We start from the raw sequence: 14371 nt of genomic DNA, 5'->3' as shown, positions 1-14371 counted from the left end.
TCAGGCAAAAAAATCTTAACCGATCCTCATGAAACTTTGTACACATATTCTTGGAAGTGTTATAAGTAATATAGCATAATTTTTATCCCGGCTTGGTTTCTTTGGGAGAGGGGATGAAAGTGTTTGACGATTTTACACCATAACTCCGGCAAATTATAACCGATTTAATAATTGTTTTTGTACCATAGAGGTTGTAATATGTGTTTAATTTTGCGTAGATCTTATGAATGTGGTTGGAGATAGAGGACAGAACTCCTCAGCGGACAGCAGCAAACGCCTCATTTGAGGCTTAGCGATACTGAATACTTTAATTTTTTTTAGAACTACAACTAAATTGAATGCCACATCAAAAAACAAAATCAAACGCAGACGAAGTCGCGAGCAACAGCTAGTAGTAGTAGTATACTATAAATAAATATACTACGACAATACACACATCGCCATCTAGCCCCAAAGTAAGCGTAGCTTGTGTTATGGGTACTAGAAGGACTGATGAATTAATATACATAAATACTTATAATATACAGATAAACACCCAAACTTGTTCCAGTTGTGGGAATCGAAACCACGGCCATGGACTCAGAAAGTCAATTATGTACAAGTACCTACTCATTTATTCATTGAAGTTGTGATAACCCAGTGGGTGGGACTTCGACGTCACTTTCGGGGAGCCAAGAATCCCAACGCGCACCTCTACCTTTTCTAAGTAATTAAAATATCACTTGCTTCAACAGTGAAGAAAATCATCGTGAGGAAACCTGCATACTTGAGAGTTCACTATAATGTTCTCAAAGGTGTGTGTGATCCGCCAATCTACTACGGCCTTAACCCCTTCTCATTGGGGGAGAAGACCCGTGCACTGTAGTTGGCCGGTGGTTGATATGATGATGACTCATTTATCATCGTCATCATTATCAAGCTATTGATAGCCCACTAAAGGGCGCGGTTTTCTTCTCAGAATGAGAAGAGCTTAGGCATTAGACCCCCTTGCTGGCCCAGTGCGGTTTGGCGGACATCACACACTTTTTTGAGCATTATGGATAGCACTTAGACAGGCTTTCCTTACGATGTTTTCCTTAACTGTTAAATTAAAAACGCACAGAATTTCAAATAGTAAGAGGTACGATCCGAGGATCGAACGCGGTCCCGTCTGAAGAGAGACCGAAGCTCTAACCACTAGGCTATCACCACTTCTTTACGAACAAGTTAGTTAAAGTAACCAAATCATAATTATATAATACTAGATGTTGCCCGCGACTTCGTCTGCGTTTGAATTTGTGGCATTAAATTTAGTTGTAGTTCTAAAAAAAATTAAAGTACTCAGTATCGCTTAGCCTTAAATGAGGGGTTTGCTGCTGTCCGCTGAAAAGTTCTGTCCTCTATCTCCAACCACAGTTTGGATAAAATTAAACACATATTATAACCTCTATAGTACAAAAATAATTATTTAAATCGTTTATAATTTCTCGGAGTTATGGTATAAATCTTAAAACACTATCACCCCCTGTCCCAAAGGAACCGAGCTTAATGTCGGGATAAAAAGTATCCTATATTACTTCTAACACTTCCAAGAATATGTGTACAAAGTTTCATGAGGATCGGTTAAGTAGTTTTGATTGAAAGCGTGACAAACAAAGTTACATTCACATTTATAATATTAGTAGGGATAACTAAACTAGGTACCCACAAAAAGTTTACTATATGTTAGGTATTTAGGTATACAGTAGTACAGGTAGTATATTACAGGTAGATAGGTACAGGAAAACCTACCTACTTATTAAATTGTACGTTTTCTTATTTTTTAAGGCAAAATTTCGCTTTCAAAGATGTAAACAACTTTCGGAGAGTTAAAATTCAAAGGGTCTCTACAAGTCTACGGCTTGCTCTCGAGTTTCTTTTATGCCACGAGAGGGCTCTCAAAGAGCAGGGATTCTTTGTAAAAAGCGGGTTTGTTTACAAAAATTGCGAAGAAATTCTTTTATGGCACAAGCACGACCTCTCTCGCTTTAGAGTCCTGGCTCTTGAACCGATTTGATAATTGTTAGCGGTTACATTACTTTTCGAAGCGGTGCATTGTAGCCCAGTGGTTAGGAATCCGACTTCACTACCGGCGGGGCCACTTCGAATCCTAGCTACCTACCTACCTATAACTTCTCTAATTTATGTGCTTCAACGGTGAAGGAAAACATCGTGAGAAACCAGCATGCCTGAGAGTTCTCCATAATGTTCTCAGAGGTATGTGGAGTCCACTAATCCGCAATGGGCCAGCGTGGTGGACTACGGCCTTAGCCCCTTCTCATTTTTGGAGGAGACCCATGCCGTGTAGTGGGTCGGTAATGGGTCGATATGATGATGATGAAAGTAAGAGAGATTTTTGAAGTGAAATTATAGTAAATAGTGTTATATAATGAATGTTTTTCAGTGTCTGGGTGTTTATATGTATATTCTAAGTATTCATGTATATTATTCATAAAATTATTCATCAGTCATCTTAGTACCCATAACACAAGCTACGCTTACTTTGGGGCTAGATGGCGGTGTGTGTATTGTAATATATTAAAAAAAATAAAAAAATATAGGTCATCATCTAGGTACATTCCTTCATATCTTACAACATTGCCAAGTCTAGACACACAGTCACCATTCAAATCAACATACATATCAGGAGTATGTCGGTAGGTAGTACACAATGGAGTAGGTATGCGCGAGTAGTGGGTGGGTAGGTGGGCTATGTATGTCAAGGATGTACGGAATTATGGGCATAGCCGAAAACGAAATGCTTAACTAAACGTTAGCAGCAAATTTCATAGGTACACAAATAATAAATTGGTTGGCTGATCATTGGGATCTCCACACAATTTTTCAAAATGTGGGACAAGCTGTGGCTCTTGAAACGCACAAATAAACTTTTATTTTTTTGAAGTATAGAAGAAGTGCCTCGCGGCGCACCTTTGTACTTTCTACGGCGTCCAGGTTGTGTACCCCTGGGCTAACTTGTAGTAGAATAAGGAAAAAAAACTAGCGATCTTAAGAAAGCAAAATAAAATAAATCTAGACCGGACCCATAACCTAGGATCAAAGTAATATAAGGTACCAGCAGCCTTTCATCCACCGCCATTATCCTTCAGGAAGTATTGCATAAAATCATTGAATACAACGCAGCCAGCCTTAATGACAAATTAATTCAAGCGCACAGTACGCTATTTGTTCTAATGCATTATTTATGTCCGTGCCTATCTAGGTAATGTTGCGTGCAGTTTCTCCCAGGGCCCATTGTCCGTTGCATTATGAAGCAGTCGCAAACTTAAAAGTGCGATTAAATTGATCCTTATTCAAACTGAATAGATACAAGTTGGTTTACCGCGCAACCGTAGCTGTAAAGTTGTCGCAACGCAGTCTGAAAGAGTCGCCCACGTAGTCGCAAATGACCCTATGCGTTCCGATTAATATTTCAAAGAATTTCTGCACTGATTTGAATGTTACATTCCCGTAACGAAATGGAAAGCGAAATTCGATTGGTATTAACTTATGCCAATTAAATTTTATAGACAACCGATACAAAAGCTTTCTATTGAAGCTCATAATATTATTTTTAATGTTATTGTGATCGAGAGACATCAGTGGGTCCATTGCGAAACATGTGGTTACAAAATATCGATTATTACAATGAACATAATAATAGAGATGTCATCATAATACATACATAACATAAATATTGTTATTGGCCGAATATATCGTATCTTGCTAATATTGTGTTTAATAACCAAGCGGTGGAGTTGATACCTCTACGCCAATCAGACTTTTTTTTTAAACCAGATAAAGGTTAAAGATTAATCTGATTATTAAAGAATACCGGACTAAAAATCTTAAAAATATTACTGCGGACGGGTAAGTATTTTTTTCTTATTTACGTTAGTGTATAAAATGCATATCTTCTAAATTATAGAATGCACGAATACATGAATGAAGTTAATACAATGAAGTTGATCACACTCGAAAAACGTTATACCTATAACAATTTGTGTTATTCGATTTTTTTTAAATTATAAGAAAGGGGGCGTCCATAAATTACGTGAGGTGTTTAAGGGGGGGAGGGGGTCGAGTCAAATCTCATCTAATCTTACGTTGGAGAGAGGGGGGGTCTCGGCAAATATCACGCAATTTTTTTTCTGATTGAAACAAAATTATACTATTTTGGTCCATTTAATCCAGATTGTACATGCTAAAGATTTTATCTTAAGCGTAATCGTAATACGATTAAGATCATTTATTAATTCGTTCGAAAGAAAATAATTTCATTCATACTTCGACGTTTTAGAGTAGATATTCTTTTTTTAATCACAGTAGTTACGATTTAAGTATTCTATTGTTAAATTTTTATTACACTTATAATTAAACTCTCAGCAATATTGATTACTAGTCTTGAATAGTCGTAAATAAAAGCATGAAGCAAATTTGTTTTTTTCTTATTACAATAACAATCCAACGCGTTTACGTACGAAACTCACATTTTGAAAAATCTCACGTGAGTTTGGGTGATGGGGGAGGGGGTTGAATGAAATCTCACGACATCTCACCAGGGGGGGAGGGAGGGGCAGAAAATTTAAAAAAACACCTCACGTAATTTATGGACGCCCCCAAAGGTTTTTCTCTGAATGGAGGTCATACTTTTTATGGTTGGTGACTGGTGTCCGACTAGGCATGTCTTAAATCCCGTCTTTGGAATAACATGCTCATCACTTAAATACGGTTATAGTAGTAAAGCTTTTTGCGACAGAGCTCGGCCGGTGAAGAACTACTGCTATTCTTATTGCTTATAAATAAAAAGCAGTTTATTTGTATAAAGGGCGACTAATATAAATTTTGCCCGGAGCGTCTGAATTGGCAGATCGTAATGCTGACGGTGCGTCATAAGTCTGTTAGATAATATTATTGTCATGTACAATTAAATGAACGCAATCCTGCCCACGCGCACCAATAAATCATAAAGCACACAAACACAATACATTATGATTGTTATTCCGTATATCAATCGTTTACGATATGGGCCGCACGCATCTGACCGGAAGGTGCCCAGGCACCTTTTCCGTCCGCCATAGTTGTTGTCGTACGCACTATCTAATGAACCGGCACGATCTATTGTTTAAAACCTTTCCTTGATATTCATATTGGGGTCATTGAACAGAAATTACTGATTATGTACACCTTTATGGGCAATTTTGACTATATTAGGTTTGTTTATGCCGGGTTTACGATGACTATACGTTGTGTTTCTGGAATATTAATAATAGCCGAACTATGCCTTTATCCTCATCCAGTATTAACGCATTGCTCTTTTTAATATGGCCGACGATCTCTTTGTTTCTCCGATAACTAGGGCTGACACTCTTGGCAGAGCTTTCCTAAGCTCACTGCGGTCCTTGCACTCAGTTACGCTAGCATCCTTATGACTCTATGATATGTCCTTAAATTACCAAATTTATTTAATTTATTAATTAAATAATAAACATACATACTACGACAATACGCCCCAAAGTAAGCGAAGCTTGTACTACTAAAGTGACTGTTTAATGTTCCTATGAACAACGTACATAAATACTTTTAATATAAAGATGAACACCCCGACACTGAAAAACATTCATGTTCAATACACAAACATTTTCCAGTTGTGGGAATCGAAACCACGGCCTCAGAAAGCAGGGTCGCTGTCTATCAATTGACAAAATATTACGTAGTTTTAGAATCTTCGCACCCTTAGGCTTTGTCAACTTGTCAGTGTACTACACATTCCTTTTAAATAACAGCTTAGGTGCTTAAATACTAAAATAAAACAAACCAGCATTTAATTTAATTATTAAATTTAACCAGGTAGTCCACTGTACTGACCCACAGTAACAAATTGGTTGATTCTGAATATTGATTCCGTGCATTAAACGCAAAGTTCAATAAGTTTATGACTTAAACTTCACGTTTGATGCGGACTTTACTAATTTAATTTTACTTTAATCATACTTACATTGATTTTAACTTCTATGTGATCACCGATAGGAAAGTGGTTAGTGAAAGTCAAATGTTACACAATAAAATGACGGAAACAGATTTGAATTATATGCATGGCATTAAAGGACTTCTGTGGCATCATGACCACCGAAGTTAAATAATGTTCTTCCCGTTGATGTTTATGCCAAGTTCGTTTCACTAGATCCGCACGATAACGAATGAAAATATATCACTAACTTTGCAGTTCCAAGGACAACATCATAACTGAGAGAACGGATCAGTTTTGTTGTACTGTGACAAAACTTACATCGGTTGCTCTATGTGTGAGAGTCTATCTGTGATACTTGATAAGATTATTTTGTATAAGAAGAATTAATATAAAAAAACAGTTAACATTGTATGCAATGGTAAGCATTTGCAAAATATTTAAAACAGTCTACGCTAGCGAATTAGTGAAACCCTACGCTAGGGACGCTAGTCGTAACTCGTAAGTTGAGAAATAAATAAATAAAATTTTGCAAGTTGACCATCAGCCTGGCCTTATGGACGATTCACTCGAGGTTATTCATTTATTTCGTCGTAAACTTCGTCATTCCCTTTGAATAGCATATACCTATCTGCAAAACGTGAAATACTTATTTTAGGATTTGGCGGGATTCCAATTTGACCTTGGATCGAGTTACAAATTCAAGCCGACATGCAATGTACTGTGATGTACAAATTATATTTTTGAATCTATTAGTTTGCTAGTACATATATAAATCGATGTTTTAAGTCTAGGTCATCGTAATAAAATGATATTAAGTTTACTTTATGCATTGAATCTTTCCTTACGGTAACCAATTAGTATTCTCGCAAAAATAAACAGATGTTTTCATCAGTTAAATTAGTACCCATAACAACGCTTACTTTGGGGCTAGATGGTGATGTGTGGTATGGTCGTAGTATATTTCTTTATTTATATTTATGTTCTCGGATCTGCGGGTTGTACAATGTACGTGATTGATCGAACGATTTGATAAAGACAGCATAACTTCAGTTTCACTAACAGTTCAGTAGAGTTTTAATTTAGAATACTGGACCATAAATGGAAACGTCTGTTTCATTGTTTTCATCATTTAGACTAACTGGCTAAGTAATGATGCCCTTACAAGAGGGAACAGAAAAAAAATCTTGATATTCGTTATAGTCAATAAATAAGGGAGTCGGGACCGATGAGACGGTTTCTGTTACGTTCGTCTTTTTCAGCGTTCAAAATGAATCCATATGTCTTAGTCACGAGGATGAATGGATGACTCCATCGGCTGATCGGATTATTCTATTTTTCGTCTGATTAAACATTAAGCAGAATTTTGCTTCGAATAAGCCCTCATTTGGCATGCCGAAAATAAACATGTTCATTGGAATCGGGCTTAGTAGCTGGAACCTATAAATTACCTTTCAAAAACAAAGTCTGCAGAATATACGCATACAGTAAAAAATATCTTTATTCCCCGTCTTGAAATCCTAATGCCAAAAAGGAACTTTAAAATCAAAGGAACGGTATAAACAGTGAGTACGTAAATGTTTATTAAAACAATGCTGAATTTAATGAAATTATAGCAAATTTTGAAAAATGCATCCATACAACCTTTTGATTCTCAGATTCGATTTACTAGTTACTGTTCTATTATTGATCGGTTTGCCTTACTATGTCTTGGACTACACCTCATCCTTATATTCAATTTCAGTCCAAAGGTTTTTATTATGATCTGTGTTATTTTCAAGATCAACTTTAAGTTTCAACTTTTATGTAATCAACGTGTTAAATCAGACATAATACTGCTCAAATAGTTGCATAGCTAAAATGGTGATTGGCGGGGCACATCGTTCAAGCAATCAACTGATATGAGGAAAGGTACGATGTATCGTAAGGTACTGGAATGGCGATTACTCTAGGTGATTAGACGATATCAAAAGCATGTTTCAGAAAGCTGCAAGCGGTAAAGACCTTGGAAAACTTTATCTTTACCAAAGATCAAGCACTGGTTGTTCATCGGTTGAGATGATGGTGATAATGATGTCTACAGGCTTTACGCGAGCGATAGGTATGAAACAGTTCCAAAAGCGTTTTAAATGGCTCAGCTTGCAAGAAGAGTTCATCTTTAAAGTTCTGTTGTATTTGATAAGTTGGTATTTGTTTAATACATTGTTAGAAACCTTTGCTATAACTATTAGCCTTATCAACAGATCAGCGTAAGAACAAGGATGATCAGTTAACAAGTCCGTAACGATATAACAACAATTTAACTTCAAGTAAAATTCACATTCCTCAAGTATGACCTGATGAGTTCGGATCAAAAACATCAGCCGATATCAGCGGAAGGAAGTTGACGTAACACCATTTTTATCAGAAAAACAATGACTTACCAATGACACATGACGGATAAATTACCTAACCTGTTTTCCAAGACAACGCGATAGTTTTCATGGAAACTTGTTTTTAATCGCGAATGAAGCACCTGGATTGGTTTTATTTGCAGCACCTACTTATTGGTTTTATTATTGTGTATTTAGTTCCCATAGTTTCTAAAGGAAGCGAAATTATTTAAAATAAAATATTTTATCAATTTTTCACAAAATTAATGAACTACTCAATCCACAATCCACAATGAAATACTGAATTCAATCCTAGATTAGACGCAAACTGACAGATCGATCTTCAAAGCAATTTCAATCCAAACTTTTGATAGGTATGTTTTAACGTGGGTTTAAAATGCCTGGAAAAAATGTTTGATATTTAATCTGGACATTTAAGACGACGATGTATTTTAAATGATAGGCTTTAGTGCCATAACCTTTACCTTATCGTAATGAACGATAATAATATGGGCTGAATCTTGTCAACAAACTGTAGGACGCCACCAGACAGTTAGCTTTGCTAGTGATAACCTATAGCATTGTTTTTAAGGATATTCAAAGATGTTTAGGACAGGAATTTTTTAGAAAACGACTATATATTATATACGATTTAGCGCTTCTTTATAGTTAAGATACTTAACACCTAAGCTGAGCTTGCATTTGCTTATTCTCTGAAATTTCAGCTTAAAGAGTCTAGGGACAAATATATATCGAAACTTACTATGGGTTTCTTTGTCCTATTTATAAAACATAACTAGGTCGCTTAACCACAATACTTTACAATTCTCTTATTCCTTATATTTCCAGACAATCTCCAGACGATTCTTGGTAGTCAGCTTATATGCTAAGAATTAGGAGTTAGAACATACCTTGTAATTGAGACCTTGAACATCCTCCTCGAGTGACACATCAGAGTACATGTCGTCAGCTGGCTCCCCACCCGATCCGCACCCGGATGAGTTGAAGGACGACGACCGGTACAATTGGCTAAAACAATAATAATGCACTCCATTACCTAGTCAGAGTCGTCAGGACACCTCAGGACAGGAATTTGAATTAAACGTTTGAGAATTAATCCAACGCTACTAGCGACAGCTGTCACGCACACTAGAAAACTTTAACGCCATCTATGTCCATTTTATGGTTAGGTTCAGTTAAACAACCATGGCACCATGAAGTATCCAAGTACACCAATAGATGGCGCTGTCAGTAAAATTATAGCAAAATTATAAAAGTAATTAATTTCTACTATACAGAAAATAGTATTACAAGAAAATATCAATTACCTGGCTAAGACATTGGAACCGATTTGTCGCTTCCCCGAGCTGAAACAATAAGGAAGCATTTCAGTAAATTGTGCAGTAGGTACACTTTTCAATAAAAAAAGATTTTTGGCAGCTTCTTGAGAAGCTTCTCAAATCTTTCACTTACTAATTTAGGTAAACAGTTAGTCTATTCAGTTATTATTAGATATTTACACAAATTTAAGTTTAGGAAAAGAATGAGAAAAAAATCCATTGTTATTAAAATTATTGATAAATTGGTATACTGTTCTCGTTACTCTAAGCTTTGAAAATGCTGCTTGTCTAGAAATATGAACTACTTATGTAATAAATTTTTTTTTTCTAACGTACGGTAAGTGGTAAGTTGGTAACTATATTCACTATACTGATTTATTTTTTCTGAGCCAAGTACACAGAAGAAAAGGGAAATATTGCGTTCTTCGGTACTTAAGCATTTCAAGCGCGAAACATTATCGCTATTGTGCATCTGTAAGCCAGTAATTATTGTGTTATATAAGCTAGAATGATGCATTGATGTAGACGCAGTGTTACGTCTTTATATTTTGTAAGTAAACAACATAAAATAATAAAATCAAACTAGCTGACGACTGTCGATTTTGCGTAGGCTGTGTCCAAAATTGAGAACCACACTCACAAGTTGCGTAAACTTGGAAATATCAAGGCTGTTAAATTTACAAATGGTAGGTAGGATATATCTACTTTAAACAATTTTAAGTGATATTGCGTTAGTTTTGCTTTTAATTTTGTGTTGTTATTTTTAATTGAGTTGGATCTCTTAATATATTATTCAATCATCTGGATTTATTTATTTGCCTTAAATACGATGTCAAAGAAAGGTAAGATCAGTTGGGGCAATTTTGGAAAAACAGGGCAAAAACGCAGGAAAACACCGTTTCTAGTTCCGGTTTAGAAGCCAAACGTGGCCGAGAGCTTATTTTGGACGATAGGTGTAGTGTCACCACAGATAAAAAATATAACACCGCACAGATTTGTCTGGTTGTGGCGTATAATAGAAAATGAAGCATCATTTCATTAAAAAAAAAAAAAAAAAATCTTATTGTTTTGTTGTTTATTGTACCGCGGATTGCGGAGCCTTAAAATTATAGAAGAGGAAAGTATTGAGCGTATCGCGGTGCATCGCTTTCTTACACCATTTCATGCACTGCGAGCAACGCGTAGATACCTATCACCATGACGATTTCACCATCACAGTAGCTATGCGTCCCTGGTATATATTTAATGCACTTATGATGTTACCAAGTAATTAAACCGGAGGTACTTATTATGTAATGCACTCGCAATTAACGCAGCTTTGCCTTTGATACTTTTAGAGACTGTATTTTTAAAAGAGCTAAAAAAAAGGAGGCTATCAATTCCATTAAATTACAAGCGAACTCCAAACTTTACTAGAATTGCGAAAGTGAGATGCCTAAAAAGTAAGAAAAATTGTATGAAGTGGAAAGATGAAAAACTAGTGAAATGTTTTTTAAAATGTCAGATTTTTTTTTATCTTCTATTTTTCTCATTATTTTCCTCTCAATCGATATTTAAAAGAGTTCAATCCCATTCTTAAAAATCTGCTATATGCAATCATTTGTACGTTGTAAAGTAATCATCTGATGATTGGCTCTGCAGCAAAATGCGCGAGAATAATAACATTTTGAACAATACGCATACGTTGCGTTTAAAATATAGATAAATAATTACATGAATATACATTAGAAAAAAAAAACAAGCGGGGAAGTCTTTGGGGACTGCCGATAGAAGTTAAAACAAAATCTATGTACCTACATATTTACACAGTAGGTATAAAGATAGCTCATGGGCAGCGTTTGGTGACGATGACGTGAGTTCCATGATTTTTTTCACCGAAAACGTGCTCAACTCTAGTGTAAAGAGTTTTCACTACAAAAAAAATATCCAAACATATATATGTCTTGTTAGAGAGGTTTTTAAGCAATTGTACAGGAATTTAGTTCAAGTTTGTGTATTTCCTTTCGATGTTATGATGTACGAATAAATGTATATAAACGTAACGTTTATTACTCGCTGCGTGATGTAAGAGTGTTACGTGTTGGTATTGTTTGATACAATTTGACCGGCGCTCCGGCACTAACATCCGCGAAATAAATAACTGTCACAAGCAATCATGGTATTTTGTTGTATACAAAAACAAGCGCTTGCCACATATTCCGTTGGCAGTTGTCAGTTCCCGATTCTTCCGAGAAGAATATTAATAAAATTATCCCTTGTAAATTAACTGTAGTATAAAACCATTTCTTAAAGGCCAAACGGCGGTGTCCTATTAACTTCTTTAGCGGCGTTCAAAATTGTGCCTAGCGGATGGATAGGCCAATCACAAGAAGCGCTGGTTTGTGCAAGGATCTTGATTGGTCATACGCGAAACGCAAGCTGGTACCTACTCCGGTGGACAAACTTAAATGTGGCGCTGTGGCTTTAGCCGCTGACTACACCCAAAATGGGCTTTTAGGGCTCCAGCGACCGTCTGTAATTTAATATCTATAACATTGTTGACATCTTGGAGATGTCTCCTAAAAAGTTCAAGGTTTTCATTAAACGTAAGCTTATAGAAAAGTCCTATTATAGTACAAAAATTACGTTACTGATAAAAAAGCTGGGGTTTGAATTATTGCTCTAACCGGGCTTGCTCCTCTAATTATTTTAAATGACAATGTGAGATGGTGACAACAAAAAAGAACACCCGGCTATGTTTGTTGTAGGCTTCTTCTTAGACCGTTTCCTGCCCTCGTAGCTTTAGTTTTAAGTATACGAATATAGTTATCGCCATAATCTCACTACCATGTACATAATTTTCATGTAATGCAATAAGTGCCATTTTGAATAAATATATTTTGGCTTTGACTTAAATCACTCTGGACAGAGCAGTAATTTTATATTTTCCGAATACGTTCATGATTGCATTCAGTGAACGACCAATCATAAAGCGCGCGTTCGTGTAAATCTTGTGAATGGTCGTACTTGAACGCTTGAACACCGCTGAAAACAAGGCTTTAGCGGATGGTTACATCTTTAATATCTCTAATGACTCTGAAAAGCACAGTAATTTTATACAATATTCCGAACTTTCATTCCTAGGGTTAGTTTATAGGGAATAAAAAGTAACCGACATTAATTAATTACTCCTTAACAGAAACATATTTTATATGGAAATCTAAAACAATACTAAAGCTGAAAAACAAATAGCTATCTCAAGTTTTAAACCCTCATTAAACAACAACGATCTTATATTGAACAAAAAGGCGTAGTCGGTGGCCATCATTGTAATGTCGACTATGCCATTTGTGATAGTCTGAAATCACCAAAGTCGTTTGTGTATTATACTTACACGTACGATAGACGATTTTTTATCTTCCCGCATTGTGGTCTGTCGGTGGTTTGCGTAACATAGCCACAAACATTTTAAAATCCAAAGCATAAAAGTCAGCCCGCAAAAGTCGAATATCTATGTTCATCCATTTAAAGATTTTTAAACTTATTACCCTCACGTAGTCGAGTAAAATAGTTATAATGTTATTTCTCAAATTTTAAACAATCCTTGGTAGGTGTTTGAAAAACAATGCCATATTCTTTCATAGTTTAAGTCAACATAGGCATCTGCAATTATAATAATACGTTTAATATAAGTAAATAACGTTAATTAACAGATAGTAGAAAAGATTCGGTATTAAGTGTTTTAAGTGCGTGTGCTAACGTCGTTCATCAAATGCTTTTCCAACGTTTTTGATGCACTCAGTTACCTAATTTCTCTTTCAGTAATTACTTTGTGACGGTTGGTAGCAGATAAATAAACGGATCATGAAATAAGATAAAAACTTATTGCAGACATTGTAAGGAACAGAAAAAGTGTGCAAATGCGGGATTTCCAAGTAAATATCTACTTTACACTGTATCTAGCCGCATCTATACAAAGGTTAACGGATATAATTCTACTCATGAATAATTTTACTACATTTTCGACCTAAAAAATTAGCTTATATATTGAGTTTTGTATTTTTTTTCAATTTTGATCGTTGTTTTTTTATCTTATTTTATTTTAATTAATATTTTTGAATGTATTTAGATTTCTTGATAAATATCCGGTTAACAGTGATAAATTTTAAGTTTTAGAGGTGGGCGTGATCACTGTTTTGCAGTCTCATACTTTTACAGTATCGTTTCATTCATTAGCGGTTATGTTATGTTATTTTTCACAAATAAATAAAAATAATAAATAAATAAATTATGATTCTGATTTAAGTGGATTTAGGTTTATGTGGGGGGTGTACAGTGTTAATAAATTACTTTACTTTACTTTTTATTAGGAAATAGTTAATTTTGTAATTATTTCAAATAACTTTACTTAATACTTTCAAAGTAGCTGGTATTGCCGTAAATAAAAATTCGTCATGAAATCTATCTACCAACTTGAATGTAACATAGTTTGCTCTCAGAAAATATCTTATATTTTTTAGGGTTTCCTACCCAAAGGGTAAAATGGGACACTATTACTAAGACTCCACCTCCACTGTCCGTCCGTCTGTCTGTCATCAGGCTTTACCTCATGAAGTAGTTAGACAGCCGAAATTTTCACAGATGATGTATTTATTTTTTATTTCTTAGCCCGCCTACAGTTAGTTTGTTCTTGA

At 35.4% G+C, this 14371-nt stretch overlaps 1 protein-coding gene across 5 annotated transcripts in view; it reads right to left on the bottom strand.

Annotated features, from left to right (window-relative positions):
* Positions 1 to 14371, bottom strand: part of LOC120630574 (rab11 family-interacting protein 4A) — a 138351-nt gene that overhangs the window by 35460 nt on the left and 88520 nt on the right. For all 5 annotated transcript variants that reach the window (XM_039899837.1, XM_039899838.1, XM_039899836.1 and 2 more), the window contains 2 exons: positions 9687 to 9725; positions 9270 to 9387 (listed from right to left, as the gene is read on the bottom strand). In XM_039899837.1, the coding sequence (XP_039755771.1) occupies positions 9270 to 9387; positions 9687 to 9725 (157 nt within the window). The remainder of the gene's footprint in view (positions 1 to 9269; positions 9388 to 9686; positions 9726 to 14371) is intronic.

Source organism: Pararge aegeria, chromosome 16, assembly GCF_905163445.1.
Source record: "Pararge aegeria chromosome 16, ilParAegt1.1, whole genome shotgun sequence".
NCBI lineage: Eukaryota > Metazoa > Arthropoda > Insecta > Lepidoptera > Nymphalidae > Pararge > Pararge aegeria.
This window is presented reverse-complemented; position numbering and strand designations above follow the sequence as displayed.